Raw genomic sequence first — 20,200 nt, forward strand, 5'->3', positions numbered from 1 at the left:
CAGCAACCCTTTGGTTTGCAGGCAGGCACTCAATCCACTGAGCCACAACAGCCAGGAAAAAAGAATACATTTTAATGAAGAGATTATAATAAAAGACAATATACTTACACAAAGCTTGCTTAAGTTGTTCTAATACATCATTTTCATAAACAGACCTTTCTTCCCAAATAGATAACACTCTTCCAAGGTGCTTCTTACAACTTTCATCAGTTTCACTAAAGAAAAAAAATAAGAGTATTAATGGTAAAAATGCATTATACTATTGAAAACATAATGGTGATTTTAAATAAAACCAGACATTACCTGGAAAACCTGTCCAAATGTTTACTGAGCACCACAATTTAACCAGCAATTCAGGGGTGCAATGATGATGGCAGACATACTTCTCACTTCCCTTAAAGGGCTCAGAGACATGTTGTTAAACAAAAAATTACCAAAAATGCAAATGTGTTAGTACTGGCTGCTAGGGATTTATAAAGAAGATGCCCCTAATCTAATGGGTGCTGAACATGAGGCTAAGAAAGATTTCTAACAGGAGATTCTGAAATTTATTCAACGAATATTTACTGATCAAGGCACTGTCTTTGACACAGGAGATACACATGGAGCTTTCTAGCAGCTGTTTTTATAAGTGCCACAAAAGAGAACAAGGTGTAATAGAGAGACCTGGCTCAGTTCTAGAGAGATCAGGAAGGGTATATCAGGAAGTGATATTTAATCTAAGATCTAAAGATCGGATACACAGGGAAGTAGGACAGACCACTCATAGATACTTCCCTTTACCTTCATCACTACCACTGTAGACTGAGCTGCGATTATCTCTGGCTTTTTAAGTCTTCTCATTGGTCTCCCAGACTCTACTCTCTTACTATTCTCTATCAATGTAAATCACATCACACTGCTCTGAATCTTCTAAGAGGGGCCAACCATACCAAGCCAAAATCCTTATCTTGGGCCACAGGATGGACATGTTCTGCTTTCCGTCTACCTCTTAGTCCACATTCCCTAAATACCTTCTCCCATACAAACCTTGCTGCTGATCCTCAAACATGCCCAGCACACAGTTCTATTACTGTTTCTGCCAAGTATTCTCTCTACTTAGAACCCTTCTCTCCTAAACAGTGACATAATAAGCAGTCGATAAATATTTTATTAAATTCTAAGGAGATACAACATAGAAAGAAATAAAAGAGGTTTGCGTAGCTTAAACTGCAAATGATACATTGTGTGTGTGGAAGAGACGTGAGAGAGCAGTCTGAAGAGGTAGACCGGGCTCAGGACATTTGACCTGATCTCTCGGCGAACGAGAATCACTCCCAGGCAAGGGAGTGTTATGATCAGCTCTGCAATTCTGGCTGTAATTTCCTAAATGGATTCAACTATATTGGAGGCTACTGCAATTAGACAGAAATGACAATATGGTTAATTGAAATGGAAAGCAATCCTAAGAACTGAGGGAACTGTATGTAGTATATGGGACAGGGGGAGTGAAGGAGAAAAGAGAGTGTGATGTATTATAAACCACAATATCACAGAGAGTTAAAGATGATACCTAATTTCTCACATGGGTATCTGAAAAAATGGAGTTACCATTTACTGAGAGAGTGAAACCTAGGGGAGAGGCAGTCTGCCAGGGAGCAAGGACATAATGAATTCAGTGTCAGACACAGTGAGTTTGAGCTGTTTGGAGGCATACAATTAGAACTTCAATAGGCAAGTGGACATACTAGGCTAAAAGAAAAAATATCTGGACTGAAGCATAAGACTGTGAATTATAAGGGTGTGGAGAATAACTAAGTAGATGCAGTGTATGAAATCGTCGAGAGGGCAAGTGAAGAATATGACCCCAGAGGAGGGTCTAGGACTGAACTCTTAAAACTTAAATACCAACATACAAAATGGTGGTAAAAGAGGATATCTTTTTGAAAGATAAATAATATTTATTTAAGAAAGCAACATATAGCAGTATTTCACTCTATAATTTTTTTTTAAATTTTATTGTTATTCAATTACAGTCACTCTATAATTTTTTTAAAAATGCATCCAATTTAACTGACTAAAACTGTGGGACATATGGTGAATATATGTTCACCTTAAATCATTCAAACACAAATCATCACTCACCACTGAATTCTATAATTTAAACTGATTTAATAGCCTATCCCAATAATGTTTACCCAGCAATCTACCAAATATTTGCATATGTTTGAAAATAAGAATTTAAAAAGAGCATAAGCCAAAGTAGACTCCTACTCTCAGAATCTTTCTGTAGCAAAATTTTTCAACAGGTTAATGATTTTAAATATTCTGTATTTCCGAATCATTTAACAATGTTAAGACATACACCCACACATAAGAAGCCCTTAGAATCACAAGCAATATGAGGAGAAAACATACTAAGTCTCTCCAGAAATATAGCTGGAAGACTGATAGCTTTATAACCACACAAATTTTCAATTCAACATGTTCATTCTTCTTCTTCTTTTTTTTTTTTTTAAAACAAAGTTCATTCCACTATGGCAGTTGCTTTTGGTCTCCATAGAAGGAAATCAGAAGAAAAGCCGTATCTTGAAACAAAAATCTATTAAAGATTTATTTCTAATTGGTGAACAACCTCATTTATTTCCCTGGTAAACTCTGTAATTCAAGTATTCCAAATGCCCACCTCAGCAATAGTTCAAAAAAGACTTCCTTCATGGAAAATATGTAACACATTTACAAATGCCATTTATATGTAAGTCTTTTCAAATGAAAACTTCAAAGAAAAACATTCCCTGGATTTTAACAGCGTAAGGCAATTTTTGCAAAAGGGCATATTATGCATTTAAAACAGATTACCTAGTACCCAAAACAATGGTCATACCTTGAAACATGTTTAAAAGCCTCCACTATAACTGGTGCAAAATCTTTTGTAAACTCCGGCCCCTTCCTTTTGCTGTTCTGAATGACATCATTGGCTAGGTAGAGAAAAGTAAGCTTCCTGTTTGGTTTGGCTGAAAAATAAAAAAATTTAAAAATCTACTTAAAATATCCTCACTTAACTCGGACAAACTCTCTCAACACCTCCATTAAGCAGTTTGAGAAGTACAACAAAACTATTAACCATTATTTATCATGTTCAACCCTAGCTTCTCATTCTACAACCAAGTATCAAGTCACTATTCTTCAACTCACCAGGGTAATTTCACTGTGATTGCTGGAGGTCAATCATGTGAGGAAAAAAGAGAAGAGGCAGAGGTAGTCAGTAAGATATCTTTCTGTTTCCTTGCAATTTTACTAAGACACCCAAACTACTTTTCCATGATTGCTCGCCTTATTGCTATTCCCAAACTAATACTTTTATACACTGAGATCCTCATGTCTGTGCAAAAACGCATCTTTGTGACTCTATCCTGTACAAAATTTCATTAAAACTTGTAAGCACTATATGAAATCCAGCCTTTTAAAAGTAATTCACAAGCAATTCAAATAAAAGATCAATTACAAGGCTTCATAAAGCAGTCAGGGATACTAGATAAACAATATGAAACAATCAATCAGGATTACAGAAATGTCATCTAATTTCACTAATTCATGATCAGTTCATAATCTAGGTTTATTTATTCATAATCAGGAAGTGGCAAGTTCATTACTTATTTTCTTAAATTATACAGACCATATGCCTACTCATTCTGATATAAAGCAGGTGTCATAATCTAACGTAACCCTCCATTTTCCCACAGACTGAAATTTCCCACAGAGCACATGTAAGAACCAACCAATGAATATATATAACTAAGTAGAACAAGAAATCGATGTTTCTCTCTCTCCCTTCCTCTCTCTAAAAATCTATTTTTAAAAAAATTTTACAAGGTAAGTTATTATTCCCAGTTACCAATAAAACAGTTATTGAAACTACTGGCACTGAGACCTGACCTGTGTGGCTCAGTTGGTTAAGCATCGTCCCCACCAAAGCAAAAGGTCACAGGTTTGATTCCTGGTCAGGGCATATGCTTGGGTTGTGGGCCCAGTGCCCAGATGGGGCACGTGTAAGAGGCAACCAATCAATGTTTCTCTCCCTCTTGTTCTCCTTCCCTTCTCCTCTCTCTAAAAATAATTAAGCAAAACCTTTAAAAAAAATAACACTACTGGCCTTGTATCCAAAGGACACAAGCAACCCTCCAAGAGGTTGGCACTGGACAAAGAGCATTAAAAATAATGGCTTTAATGGTCTGAAATGCAAACATACAAAAATCCACAAATTCATAAAGCCCTGGCTGGTGTGGCTCAGTGGACTGAGCGCCAATCTGCAAGGGAAAAGGTTGTCAGTTCAATTCCCTGTTGGGGCACATGCCTGGGTTGTGGGTTTGGTCCCCCCTCAGGGCACTTGTAAGAGGCAACCAACGGATGTCTCTCTCCCTCTCTTTCTCCTTCCCGTACCTTCTCTCTCGAGTCAATACAAAAATTAATTTATAAAAATAAAACATAGACTACTGGTTCCTATACATATAACTTCTGATGTAGATCTAGGATATAACCCATGCATTTGCATTTCCCACAAATTATCAGGTAATACTAATGCTGTAGGCTGGGGTCCACACTCTTGAGAACCTCTGCTATAGAAGAATTCTGGATAATGAACACAGAAAGAACAATTAGAAATTCACGATTTGGTGACCCCTGATAAAACAAAGAGTCAAACCAACCATCATCAGTGGCTGCTAAAATCACTGGGTGAAAGGTGATGAGGAACTTTATAATGGATTCATAATGAACCCACTGATCAATCTTACCCTTAAACATAAAGCAAGTGCACATGATGCATTTCTTAAGGGCACAAGCCTTCCAAAGGGAATGACAATGTAAGGATGGAATCAGCCAAATGCATAAGGAGGAAAATTCTATAGTTCCAGTGACACAACCTCCTCAACAAATAAACTGCATGAAAAAAATGGGGTGTGTGTGTGCTATTTTAAGAGACCTGTTAAGCAGATATGAGTGGACCTAGCTGGATTGTACTTTGAACACTATCTATAACGAGATACCTTTGAGGGAATACAGCATAATGAACATGAACTTGGTTTAAAATAATCAGGAATCAAAGGCAACTGTTAGGTTTGATAGACTGTGTACATTAAATTTTTAATACAGGACTTATCTACTATAAATATATATTGATATAGGTGGTTATTAGAATTGAAGTCCAGTATTTGCTTTATCTAATCTGGGGAATAAAGGAGGTGTCAGAGTGGGGAAGATTTAGGTGAAACAAGAAAGATAAGATGTTAGTAATGCTATACCTGGGTGATGGCTTCATGAAAGTTCAGTATCTTGTCTTTACTTCTGTGTATAATTTTAGAAGTCTAACATAAAGTTAATTTAAAAACAAGTAAAAATTTAGCGTAAACAAACAGCAAAATCTTTCATCTCCAATCCCTCATCATAAATGAGTTACTTATTTAGTGAGTACATCCTTTTCAGATCATTTTATGTATCTCTGCAACTATTACATACTTATTTACATCTACACAGATATACATATTAGGATTCTTTTTTCACAAATGAGATCATGCTCCCCATAGTGTTTCACAGCTTTCTTCATACTTCCCATATCCAAGACATTTTTGTATTCATAAACAGATTTGTTACCAAACTCTTTTTAAGTCTCATTCCTTTTAATAGTTACTTAGTCACGTAATATATAAATTGTTCCAAATCTTTAGCACTTTTTATCTTTTTAAACCTGAGCAAGTATTTCTACAGAATAGATTCTGAGAGGCAGAGGTGATAGGTTAAAAGGTATGCAGTTTAAATATAAATGAACATTGTCAAGCTGCCTGCCAAAAAGGCAGCCTGAACTACAACATGAAAATGCTCATTTCCCTACATCATCATCAACACAATACTATTAACATTTAGACTTCTTGCCAATCTCTTGGGAGTAAAATGATCCTGTTTTCATTTGAAAATCCCTAACTATGACCAAAGCTGATTTTTTAGTAATTTATATTCAATCTGATGTGAATTCCTATTTATATCATGTTGCCTATTTCTCTACAAGGCTGTTTGCTTTTTCTTATCAATTCATAGGACCATTCTATATGTTATGAATATTCACTTTTTTCTTATTGTAGACATTGCATATATTTTCTCTGAATCTGTTGCTTAAATAGAAATTTGATATTTTCTACATTCAGGATTTTGTAGCCAAATCTACGTATTTTCTACATGATTCCTGGCCTATATCTCTAGAAAGTCCTTTCATAATCCAAGACTAGAAATAATTATAAATGTCTAATACATTTTATATGATTCCAAAGCTGATTTTTTTCAGTTGTATCTTTAATTCAATTGGATTAATTTTATATTTAGTATTAGGTAGGAATCTAAGATGTGTTTATTAATATTTCATCCCCTCTCTCATGAATTTAAAGTACCTGGTTTATGACATGCCTATATAAAATGGGTCTCCTCATAAATCCTTTCTCATGTCTTCCTATTCTTGGAGCAACACCATACTGTTCTGATTTTAAAGTCTTTGCAGTGTGCGTGATAACCTAAACGGGCACACTACCTCCATTATTGTTTTCCCTTCAAAACCGTCAAAATTCACAGACAAAAATAGTCTTGGCTCGTCCCCACATTTACCTTTCCCAGTGATCTTTAGAATTAGCTTTAAAGTTTTGTTAAAAAATAAAAACAAAATCAAATTCCTTATAGATTGCCCTGAATTTACAGATGGAAAAACGATCCCTTTGCAATGAATTTTTTACTTAGCAATTTTATATACTACTGTTCTATTTTAATTTTCACAACAAATGCTTATTTTAAACCAACAGAAAGTTAGCATTTAGCATAGTTATGTTAGTATTTAGAATAGTTATATTAAAGTAAGCTTGTTAAAATAGTAATACCACATGAGAATCAGAAAGTATCCTATAGTATCAAAGACGAGTAAACACCATTGGAAAGCACTGGTCTCAGAGTTCCAAATGATGTGTCCCAATTCCAATATAAAGACTTATTTGTAGGGACTTCTGTTTCAAGGAATATAAAGCAGACGTACTTTTCCCGACTATTTCTACAAAGTACAACTACAAATTGTGGGCATTATAAATAAAATTACAGATGAAAAAAAGAAGGCACACTGGCTAGGGGCCTTGGGACCCAAGGAACAACACAAATTAAGTCCCCTGGGTTTTATTTTTGCCCCATATATTTCAGATTGGGAGTTGAAGAAGCCAGCAACCCAGAAATCATAATAGGCGCAGACATAAAAACCTCTAACTGAAGCCTTCTCCCTCTAGCCAAAAGACCAGGAAAACGGCAGCCTAGCAATATGGAAAACTTAGACAATAACCAATCAACTCCAGCCAAACACCCACATCCACATCAGCAAAGGCTAAATGGAAAAAGCAAGGCTATCATGTGGGTCCCAGCACCTCTCCAGAATGTCAGAGATGGCAAAGCAGGGAGCCTGGGCTTCCACCCCCACCCAACAGCAGGAGGAATTTCCCAGTGGGGTAGAAGGCCCAGTGGTGAGCCAGGACACTCACCATGGCCCAGCAGTTCTGGGGCTCTCCGTTCCTTCCCCCCACGCTATGGCACCAAAGGAGGTCTACTGGGGAATAGCAGCTCCCATTTGAACACATCAATATAATAAGCATCTCCTTCCCATGATGGGGTAGTGTTAGAGAATACAGCTAAACAAGATCAAATAAGACACAGTGTCTCATAACAATACCAACCCCCCCCAAAACTATAGGTCAATTAAAAATCACTCATTATACCAAGAAACAGGAGGATCTCAAACTGAATTTTAAAAAACAATGAACAGATGCCAAACGAAGATGGCAGAGATGGTGGAATAATCTGACAAAGATTGTAAGGCAGCCTTCATAAATACACTTCAACTACCATATACAAATAAGCTGAAAACACAACATATCAAAATGTGTGGGATAAAGCTGAAGCAGTGCTGGGAAACAAGAGATAAACAAGTCTCAAATCGATAATCTGAGCCCCCACCTAAAGGACCTGGAATAAGAGCAAAACCCAAACAAACACAAGGAGGAAATAACAAGTAAAAGCAGAAATCAGTAAAATTGAAATCTAAAGAGAAGGAAAAATCAATTTAAAAAAAGCTGCTCCCCCCACCAGTTTTATCAAGATATAATTGGCAAACATCACTGTATAAATGCAAGGTGTGCAGCATAATGGTGAAGTGATTACATAGATTGTGAAGTGACTGTGGCAGGAACTTTAGTTAACACCCAGCCCTGGCCGGTGTGGCTCAGTGGACTGAGTGTGGCCTGCCAACCAAGGGGTTGCAGGTTCAGGGAACATGCCTGGGTTGTGGGCTTCCAGCAAGAGGCAACAGATCAATGTTTCTCTCCCACATAAATGTTTCTCTTTCTCTCTTTTCCCTACCTTCCCCCTCTCTAAAAATAAACAAATGGAATCTTAAAAAAACAACAACACAAAAAACACCACATCAACAAAATACTTAAAAAAGAAAAAAAAAAGAAATATTTGACAAACCAAGAGTAAGTAGGAGGTGTGCCAGGAATGAAGTGGATGTGGCTATGAAAAAGCAACATGAGAGCTCCCTGTGATGATGAAAATGTTCTGTATATTGTGTAAATCAATGTCAATATCACAGCTGTGGTGTTGTTTTGCAATATCTATTTTAAAAATTATAACGGAAAATTAGCTTTGCATGATGTTTCCACCGGGGGAAGTTGGCAAGCACTCTCGCGAGTGTTTCTTACAATTTAATGTGAACCTACAATTATCTAAAAACAAACAGTAGTTTTTAAAATTTCACATTAAGACCTTTGGTTTTAAGGCTAAAGATTCACTATGTAAACACTCCCAGAAGAGGGTGGTTGGGAAAAACTCCAGACATTATGTATTTTTTATAGATTATTAATAGTCATTTCACTGCTTTATATAAAAGATCTGAAAGCTAAAGTTTTAAAAACTGAAACAATTACTACAATAAATTAGGCAAGATTAAGATTACATAAACAAAATTAATGTAAAGCATTGATGGTCTCTCTTAATCTGAGAGCAATTCTCAAATTTTCTGGTCTCATTACCCCTTCATACTCTTACAATTGTTGAGAACTCCAAAGAGCTTCTGTTCATACAGGTTATACCTACCATACTTAACTTATTAGAAATTTTAAAATATTATTAGTCCATTCAAAAGCAACAATAGAAAATTATTATGTTAACATAAATACATTTGTTAAATAAATTTCTAAAACTTAACCATGATATATTGTTTTGGTGGATGTAATGAAGAAAAATAAATAAATAAGCCTTACCCAGATATATACCCAGTCAAGAGAAAAGTATTTTAATAGCCTCCACAGATAATTGTGGATGTCCTTCTCTGAAACTACGCCAAAACCCAACACATTGTGGTTTTTAAGATTCTAAATTATAATATGAAATCTGAAAACATATCAACTCTAAAAAACACTGTCATATTAAAATCCTTTAGCCTACCGTGCTCTTTGAATGAATCTTTCACTCATGCATAATTTTGTAACATCACACATTGGTCTTTTGAAAAACGTTGGTTCCCTGAGTTACAGAGACATTCCAATTGTTAAAACACTACATTAGGCAGTATCAAAAAATCACATTTGTAAATATCGCTATCGATTTCACTGGCAAAGAGTTAAAACGTATTGGAAAGTTTTCATGCTCATGGTGATAGATACAGATTTTCCAAAATTCGAACTTTTGCCTGAAACCTTGAATTTCGTAACAGGCAACAAATACTGTCAGTTTTCTTCCTAAAAAAACAGGCTCACTACATTCACTTTTGAGAAAACACCTGCCAAATACCCATCTCTGAATAACCACAGTTCCTCTTTTTTTTTTTTTTAATCCTCACTTGAGGACATATGTTTTATTGATTTTAAAGACAGAGAGGAAGGGAAGGAGAGAAAAACATCGATATGAAAGAGAACCATCATCAACTGGCTGCCTCCTGTACATGTCCTGACAGGGAGAGGATCAAACCCACAACCTAGCTATGTGACCTGACCGGAAACCAAACCTGCAACCTTTAGGTGAAAGGACTATGCTCCAACCAACTAACCACTGCCAGGGCTGTCAATCCCCGCCCCCCTCCCCCAATAAAAATGGTGCTCCATGAAAAAAGCAGCTGGTTTCACTCAAAACTCTAACAATCACAAAAGTATATATCCTCCAGAATGTTTGCTACACAGTACTTTACACATATGTGTCTTTCCTGTCTTCTTACAGAGACTATTAAAAAGATATGCACTCACATCTAACACCATATTTAAAAGCAAAGATTGAAAGCTCGCCCCCTAATATTCAGGAACAAGAGAAGGATGTCCAATTTCACCACTTTTATTCAACCTGTTATTGGAAGTTCTAGCCATAGTAACTAGACCGAAAAAAAAAAAAAAAGAGATAAAATGATCTCTGATCACAGATGACAATATCTTACTTGTAGAAAACCCTCCAGATTCCACAATAAAGTTTCAGAGCTAATAAAACATATTCAGCAAAGTTGCAAGATACAAAATCAACATTCAAAAATCAGTTGCACTCTTAAATTAAAAATGAACAAACCAAAAAGAAACTAAGGAAACAATTGCATACACAATTATATAACAGCAATAAAATACTTAGGAATAAATTCAATTGAGGCTTATACACTGAAAACTACAAAATACTGCTGAAAGAAATGAAAGATAGAAATTAAAATATATCCCATGTTATGAATTAGAAGAGTAAATGTAGTATCAAACTACAAATGGCATTTTTGCAGAAAAAGAAAAATCCATCCTAAAATTCATATAGATTCTCATCCCAAACAACCCCCCCCAAAAAAATCTAAAAAAAAAAAAATTGGAAAACTTGTACTTCCTAATCTCAATTTCCTATGAAACTACAGTGATCAGAATACAGGTGACCCTTGAACAACACAGGTTTGAACTTCATGGGTCCACTTATATGCTAATTAAAAAAAAATACTATCAATATATTTTTTCTAATGATTTTCTTAACTTTTTTTGGTCTAGTTTGCTATATTAAGAATACAATATGTAGTACATATAACACACACAAAAATGTGTTAAATGACTATTCATGTTACTGGTAAAGTTTCCAGTCAACATTAGGCTATTAGCAAAGTTTTGGGGGAGTCAAAAGTTTTATGCAGATTTTTGATGCACTAGGGGTTGGTGCCCATAACCAGCACATTGTTCAAGGGTCAACTGTAGTATGATACAGATATAAGAATAGACATATAGAGCATGGAACAGAATAGAGCCCAGAAATAAACCCTCACATATACACTCACACTAGTCATTATGAAAATACAAATTAAAACCACAAGCAGATATCACTCTACACCCATTAGGGTGACTTTTTTCAAAATAAACCAAAACAAGCACATGCAGAAAATGGGACCCTGGTATACTGCAAGTGGGAATATAAAATGGTACAGCCGCTGTGAACAGTACGAAAATTAAACAGAATTACCATATGACTCAGCAATTCCACTTCCGGGTACATACTCAAAAGACCTGAAGAAGGGACTCTGATATCTGTGCACCCATGTTCATAGCAGCATTAGTCCCAACAGACAAAATGTGGAAACAATCCTAGTGTCACTGACAAATGAGTAAAATGTGGTAAATACATACAACGGACTATTATTCAGCCTTAAAAAGGAAGGAACTTCTGACATATCCTACAACACAGATAAACCTTGAAGACCTTATGCTAAATTAAATAAGCTAGTCACAAAAGAACAAATTGTATAATTTCACTTATCAGAGTTACCCAGAGTAGTCAAACTCATAGCGTAGAAGGCTGGTTGCCAGGGACTGGGAAAGAGGGAATGGAGGGTTACTGTTTAATGGGTGCAAAGTTGAGAAATTGTTTAGTGGGTATGGTGTTGCAGTTTGGGAAAATGAAAAAAGTTCTGGAGATGGTTACATAAAAAAATGTGAATGGACTTAATGACACTGAACTTTAGAATTTAAATGGTTACAAGGGAAAAAATTATACTTTATGTTTATCCCAATAAAAATAAAGAGAAAACAAGGTTAATATGTTAAACTTTATGTTATATATAATTTACCAAATGAAAAAACAAGCATAAAAAAAGACATGTACTCAAAAGTCTACATTTAATAAAATTTAATAATTTGAACTGCTTTGATGAGCACAGTCAGAAAAATAACGTGCTTTTAGTGTGTGGAATGAAAAATAGAATGACTACTAGTACAGTTTATTACCTCTGCTTTGATTAGGCACTACCAGTTTTTCCCACCTTTGCTTTTTCACCATCAAAGTGTATGTCAACACAGTGAAGGCAGGGGCAGGGGATGTCTTAGTAGTATTATGAAAATAATTTTTATCTTGTGGACACATACAAACCCTGAAGGGTCCCGGTGACCCACCAATGGGGATCTGCTGACCACACTTAGAATCCTTTCTCTGGGAATATGGAAACTGACTGAAAAGCTGAAAAATTTTAAAGTCCTTCTCAATAAGGAAATGCTTGTAACTATAGTTCATTATTTGAAAAAGATTATCAGAAGGTCCTAAATTAGGCATATCTTTAGGAGAAACAGCAAAATACTCTACACTACTTCTTTTAGCTCTAAAAGTCTCAGATTCCACCTATTTTTCAACATTCATGCAATAACTGATTCAAAACATACATTGAGTATCTATATTTAATGTGAGCTGGCTTCTGAGGGAACAAGGGAATGGGCCCCGTCCTTCATTAATAATAAATTGGTGCAGAACCATTAAAATACAGTATAATAAATGCTACAGTAATAGCAGTTAAAAGTACTTGGGAGGTAGCACCATAGAGAATTTCAGAGTAGAGAGAATCATCAAATTTGAAGACAACACCACTGATACGGAGTCTGGAGAGAACAAAAATAAAAAGAATAAAGAAAAGTGAACAGAGTCTAAGGGACCTGTGGAACACTAGCAAGCTGACAAACATACACATTATGAGAGTCCCAGAAAGAGGAGAGGAACATGCATAAAGAATATCTGAAAAAAAATGGTTAAGAACTCCCCATATCTTAAGGAAAGACATGAATCTACAAATCCAAGAAGCTCAATAAACTCCAACTATGAACTCAGAAACCCATGCTGAGATAAATTATAATCAGATTATCAAAAGACATAATTTTGAAAGTAGTAAGAATTGACTTGTCATTTACAAGAGAGCCTCAATAAGATCAATGGCCAAATTTCTCACCAGAAACATGAAGGACAGAAGGCAGTGAGATACCATATTTGAACCACTGAAAGGAAAAAACAACAACCTGTCCACTTAGTATTTAATAGCCAGCAAAACTATCCTTCAATAATGTAGGAGAAATTAAGACATTTCAAGCTAAGCAAAAGCTGAGGGAGTTTGTTGCTAGTTGACCTGTCCTACAAGAAATGCTAAAGGGAGTCCTTCAGGCTGAAATGAAAGGACACTAGACAGTAACTAGAAGCCATATAAAGAAATAAAGAATACCACTAAAGCTAACTACAAAAGGAAATATAAAAGTCAGTATTAACTTATTTTTTGGTTGTAACTCTTTTTTGTTTCCTATCTGATTTAAAAGACAAATGCATAAAACAGTAATTGTAAGTCTGTTAATGGGCATACAACATGTTAAGATATAATTTGTGACAATAACAGAAAGGGGAGAGAAAGCTGTATAGGAATGGTTTTTTGCATGCTACTGTTGGTATCAATTCAAATTAGATTTTTATAAATTTGAGATGTAAAATGGAATTCAAAATAAAAAAAAATCATCCCCCAAAATAGGATTAGGGACTATGGATTGACAATTAACTCTAGAGAGACTAGGGAAAGCTGCAGAGAGGAGCTGACACCAGAGCTTGAAGGCTAGGGGACAGAGCAGAGACACGAAAAGAGAAAAGGTATATAAAAACACACAAACACATAAAAGTGCAAGGTGTTTATATCCTTTTTATTGGGCAGAAATTCACATAACATAAAATTAACCATGTTAAAGTGCATATATAATTCAGGGGCATTTACTGCATTCATCTATCAAAAGTGTACAACCCTCACCTACCTGTAATAGTCATTCATACCCCATTCCTCCCTTCCCCCAGTCCCTAGCAACCACTTTCTGCCTCTGTGGATCAATCTATTCTGAATATTTCATATTAATGAAATCATACAATACATGATCTTTTGTGGCTGACTTCTTCGCCTGGCATGTTTTTGAGCTTCACCCACATTATAGCAAGAATCAGTACTTCATTCCTCTTTATGGTTGAATAATATTTTATTGCATGGATATACCACATTTGTTGATGGACACAGGCTGTTTCCACCTTTTGGGTATTGTGAATAGCAATGCTATGGGCATTCCTGTACAGTATTTTGTTTGAATACTTGCTTTCAGTTCTTCTGAATATACACCTAATAGTGGAATTCCTGGGTCATATGGTAAGTCTATGTTAACATTAGTAAAGAGTACAACTGGTCGGCGAATGACACTAGACACAAGATCAGATGAGAGGCTACTCGAAGAGTGCTAGTGAATGATGAGGATCTAGGCAGTGGATAGGAAAGGAGATATTGCTAAAATATCAATAAAAAAGCTGAAGGTGAGCTATGTATTAGACGTCAAGACAATCCTGAAGTTCTGAGTTTAGGCAACTGGTAGACAGTAATGCCTTTGACTGAAATAGCAAAGACATAAAGAGTAACAGAAGTGAAATGGAGTGGGTAAAGATAACATAAAGAGTTGCTTCGCACAGTTGAATTTGAGGTGCTCAAGAAACACGATTCAGTGACAAAGCCTAGAGCTAAAAAAAAGGATGGATCACTGAGCCACCAAAATATTGATGGTAGAAGTAAAATCTAAAGTGTCAAACCATAAACACATAACATGATATTATTTTAATCATTAAGCATCTTTTATGTGCTAGTTATAGCATATCAACTGCATTTTTTTAATTCTAAAATAACTTAATTGAATTAAATCTACAATAAATATTAATTTACTAATTAAACTATAGTAAACCTAAATAAAGTGCTATATTACTCAGGGTTCTTTTTCCAGGGAAACAGAACCAGTAAGGTTTGTGTGTACATATAAAGAGATTGTAATGTTATAAGGAACTGGCTCATGGGGTCTTGGACGCTGACAAGTTCCAATATCTAAAGTCAGCAAGCTGGAGACCCAGGAGAGCTGACAGTGTAGTTCCAGTCTGCACGTCAGCAGGCTGAAGACCTAGTAAAAACACGCACATTCAGTTTGAGTCCAAAGGCAGGAAAGAAAGCAGTCAGGTAGGAAGACTTACCTCTTACTCACAGGAGGTGAGCCTCTTTGTTCTATTCAGGCCTTTCAACTGATAGAGGCAAGGTAATGTACTTTACTCAGCCTATAGATTCATATGTTAAAACTCAGCCAGAGCACTGCCTGGCGTGGCTCAGTGGATTAAGCACCAGCCTGCAAACCACAGGGTCACAGGTTCAATTCCCTGTCAGGGCATATGCCTGGTCTGTGGGCCAGGCCCACGGTTGGGGACTTGCGTGCTGGGGGCTTGCAAGAGGCAACTGACTGATGTTTCTCTCCTTCTCTTTCTCTCTCCCCTCCCTCTGAAAATAAATAAAAACCTTCAAAACTCAGCCAGAAACATCTTCACAGACATACCCAGAATACTGCTTGACCAAATATCTAGCCACCTCCCAGCCCAGTCAATTTGATATATAATATTAACCATCATTAAGTACTGTTCAAGCAAATAACTAATTTTCTTGACATACTTTTCTTTATACTCTAAGAAAACTAAATTTTTTGATAATAGGGCAGCAAAAATATGGTCCTTGACTATCCAAATTTCACTTGTTTTAAAGAGAAATTAAACAGAATATAAAACATATTATGATTTATGCAAATACTAAATAAAAATTTAGACAGAATTTATTAAATAGATTAAGGCTTTAAACCATGCTCTTGAAGCAAAATGATGCTCCTTGAGCAGGACCAAAGTGTTCCATTACAAAAAATCACCAATGCAAATCACATTACCAAATTACTAAATACATACATTAATTAAAAATGTATATTTTCAGTTTTAAGTCTTTTAGCATAATCCTTTGACACTTTCTTCTAGTAAGCATGTACTAGACAGATACAAAGTTAGACAGTTATTTTAAACTTAAATATACATTTCATTATGATCTTTGCAGAGCTTTATAAGGTATCCATGAACTGACATCTCAACAAGTTTGAAAGCCATTATTTATTACAATAAATATTTATTGTAATTACTATGTAAACAATAATTACAATAAATACATTTAGAATAAGATTAAACAATTCTCAGCCTGAGACTAGCCATCATAAAGATGTGAATTCTCTTTAAGCTAATGTGTAAACTGAAGTGATAACTCCAAAAATACTAATTTTTTGACAAGCTGATTCTAGAGTTTACATGGAAAAACAAGATAAAAATACACAAGGGAATAAAAGAGCAATTTGCAGGGGGCAGGGTATTAATAGGGGTGGGGGAAAAATGTCCTACCAGATGTGAAAATGTAATACAGAATACAGCAGTACAAACAGACTAATGGAACAGAATGGTAAGTCTAGAAATACAGTAAATATCATCTAAACTTGTATGATAAGAAGCCATTTCAAATAGTTGGTGTAATAATGAACTTTAGAAAAAGACTGTGATACATTAACACCTACCACTTCTATCAATAGGGTCTCTTAAATAACCAGCTGAAACCATTAATAAAATAATTAGAATATTTGGTAACATAAATTAACATTCATTAAGTTTATCCTGACTAATTCCAAGAAGGACTTATGAACTGAAATGTTATATTTAAAATGTCAAACCCATCTGTTTTACATAAGACCACACCTGAACAATTAAAGCAACAGTGAAAACTGTCTATATACTTTATACAGATCCTAGTAAATTTTACTCATACTTCAAATCTCAAATCAAAGATGCCTTCCCTAACCCTAACATGGTTAATTTCCTAGTTATATTTCTCCTGTGCATCATTGTGAAGTTATTAGTTTAGTAAAGTCAATCTCCCTGACTGATATGTAAGCTCCATGAAGACAGCTGTGTCTCTCACCTACTGAATCATCCTCGGTCTAGCAGCACAGCAGGAACTCAATACGCACTTGCTGAATAATGCAAACCAATAGAAACTCTTCCTTATAGATTTGAAATGAAAAATTCATTTTATCCAAAATATACCTGTAAAATTATGGATTATCAAATTATGTTTGTTTAATGTAGGAATATACCTTTATTTTTATTAGAAATGTTAGGGTAACTGCTTAAATTAAATATTGCAGCAGCAAAACCAGTATCAGAGCATTAACTTTTTAAAAAGCTTTATGTCATATTAAGAGAACCTAAAGAAAATTACATTATAGGCCAAAAAGAAATATCAATTCATTTTAAGTTCACACTGAGGCAAAGCAATGTGTCCTAGCCTCTTGATCTACCAATTTATAGGAAACGGTCTAGTTTTCAGCATAGGGTCTGTGTATCCCTAGGGTCCTCAAGCCCCTTTCACAGGTGTCATGAAATCGGAACTATTTTCACAACACTCTCATTCTCTCATATGCATACAGTGAGGTCATGTGATACGTTACAGCAAGACAATTTAAACACAGACATAATAATCCAGCTCTCTTCAATTAAGACATAAAGATTTGCAAAATGTGACACAATCACTCATATCTCTAATAATTTTTAGAAAAGTTACTTTTCACTAAAAATCAATTCAGTATTGTAAATTTAAAATAAGAAAATAAATATTTTTAAACATCTTAATTTCTAATGTAATTACAGATAGACATAACTCACGTAAGTAAAAGATTTGGGGTCCTCAATAATTTTTAAGAGAGTAACAGTCCTTAAATAATACAGTCTAAGAATCCCTGCTCTAGACTGAGAATTTCTGTACAACAACCAACTTGGTTTTTTCATATAATAAATTTAAAATGAAAGAGAGGGTATCCATAGATGTAATGGGACTCGAGGAATACCATTATCTAATGCAATAAATGAACTGTACGTGGATCCTAATACAAATGGCTAAAAAAGAAAAAAATGTGAGACAATCAAGGAAACATACACTGGCTGGACATTTAATGATATTTTAAGAAATTAACTTTTTTTAGCTGTTAACAAAGAATTGAAGCTGGGCAATGGCCACATGGCTGTTCATGAGAGTCAGGCAGTTTGAGAACACCAAACACTTTCAGGTTTAAGGACTGATGATGAAATACAAACTCCGTCTCCTTGTGCAATTCTAACTCTAAAAGAGAAGCAAGTAACAGTATCAGACAGTATAAAAGCCAATGAATTGTCAATTCAAAATAGAATCCCTTCATTTTAAGGATTTATATTGCTATGTTTTTAAAACCTATCAAAAATGTTCTTTGCCTTTTCTGTTTTTCTAAAACCAAATAATTTAGAGCAGTTAAGAATGTAATTATTTACATTCTTACAGTTACAGTTAAGAAACAGTAATTATTTCAGCTCTTACAAACCTCAAACCATATTCATTAATATAAATGTTAATTCAACATATTTAAGAACTTCACCAAAGGCAATATGCTGGGGTATAGAGGCTAAAAACTGAAAACGGAAAGCTACTACCCAAAGGGGCCCACTCTCTACTGCTAACCAACACATAACCCCCCACCAATAATACACTGTAAGTGATAATTAGGGCCCTAGCTGGATAGCTCAGTTCGTTAAACTGCTGACTCCATACATCAAGACTGTGGGTTGCATCCCTGGTCAGGGCACATACAAGAATCAACCAATGAATGAACAAACAAGTGGAACAAACACTGATGTTTCTCTGTCTCTCTCTCTCCCCCTTCCTCTAAAAACCAATTTTAAAAAGTGATAATTAGTTCTGTGAAAATGTCTAATATAGTTTATTGAAAACAAAGTGCTGATTTTAACAAATGATTACAATACAAGGAAGATCTCACCTTAAATAATCTAACATTTAGTTGCCAGTTGGGAGAAAAACAGTAATAAACATTCAAGGGCTGAACAGTCCCAGGTTTGGCTCTTTGCCATCCCAACTATTTTTTCACCTCAGCATCTTCATATATTCCCAGTGGCTGAATGCCCCCTTTCCTTATGGAATAGCTGGGTTAGAAAGGTTTTTGTTTTTTGTTTTTAATTAAAACTCGGGCTACAGAGATAATTCCCCCTCACCATCTTAACTACTTATGGTTTTCCTCCTTAAATGGGTTTAATGAAAAATTTCTTGTTTGTTTTTTGCCCTCCCCATAAAACCTTAAGTTCTATAAAGGCAGAAACAAACTTGCTTTCCTTGTTATTTTTTTACTGAAATATATGACATAAAAACTTTGTTTTCTTTATCAGTGCAATGTCCAATGCCTGACACAAAGAAGATGAGAGAGCGAACTAATATTCTCTAAAGCAAGGGTCCCCATCCCCCAGGCCAAGGACCGGACGGCAAGCAATGGAAGCTTCATCTGTATTTACAGCCGCTCCCCATTGCTCACATTACCTCCTGAGCTCTGCCTCCTGTCAGATCAGCAGCAGCAGCATTAGATTCTCATAGGAGCGGAAACCCTACTGTGAACTGTGTATGGGAGGGACCCAGGGTGCATGCTCCTTATGAGAATCCAATGCCTAGTGATCTGAGGTGGAGCTGAGGCGGTGGTGCTAGTGCTGGGGAGTGGCTGCAAAAACAGATTATCATTAGCAGAGGGGTTTGACTACACAGAGACCATAATAAATCAACTGCTTGCAGACTCATATCAAAACCCTATCAGTGAGTGGCAAGTGACAATAAGCTGCATCTGGTGGTAGGCTTCACAATGGCAGGTGAGCTGATGTACTTCAATTGTACTGCTGCCTCTGGTGGCTGGCTTTAACTCATAATCTGACACTTCAGTCTGCTCATGGCCCACTTATTATTTACCACTTCCGTTTGCACCTCTTTCCTGCACTGTGCACTTGTCTCAGTCAGTTTTGGTAAGCCCACGTGCTAACCCTAACGTTGTTGAGTTGTATAATTATTTCATTATCTATTACAATGCAATAATAATAATAGAAATAAAGTGCACAATAAATGTATTTGAATCATCCAAAAATTACCCCTCCCCCCATCCGAGGAAAAATTGTCTTCCAT

At 35.5% G+C, this 20,200-nt stretch overlaps 1 protein-coding gene across 2 annotated transcripts in view; it reads right to left on the reverse strand.

The window, feature by feature from the left end:
- Window positions 1-20,200, reverse strand: part of RPRD1A (regulation of nuclear pre-mRNA domain containing 1A) — a 54,193-nt gene that overhangs the window by 28,882 nt on the left and 5,111 nt on the right. For both annotated transcript variants that reach the window (XM_024580198.3, XM_024580199.3), the window contains exons 2-3: window positions 2,864-2,993; window positions 109-215 (exon numbers count right to left, since the gene is read on the reverse strand). In XM_024580198.3, the coding sequence (XP_024435966.1) occupies window positions 109-215; window positions 2,864-2,993 (237 nt within the window). The remainder of the gene's footprint in view (window positions 1-108; window positions 216-2,863; window positions 2,994-20,200) is intronic.

This window comes from Desmodus rotundus, chromosome 10 (assembly GCF_022682495.2).
Source record: "Desmodus rotundus isolate HL8 chromosome 10, HLdesRot8A.1, whole genome shotgun sequence".
In the NCBI taxonomy this organism is placed as follows: domain Eukaryota; kingdom Metazoa; phylum Chordata; class Mammalia; order Chiroptera; family Phyllostomidae; genus Desmodus; species Desmodus rotundus.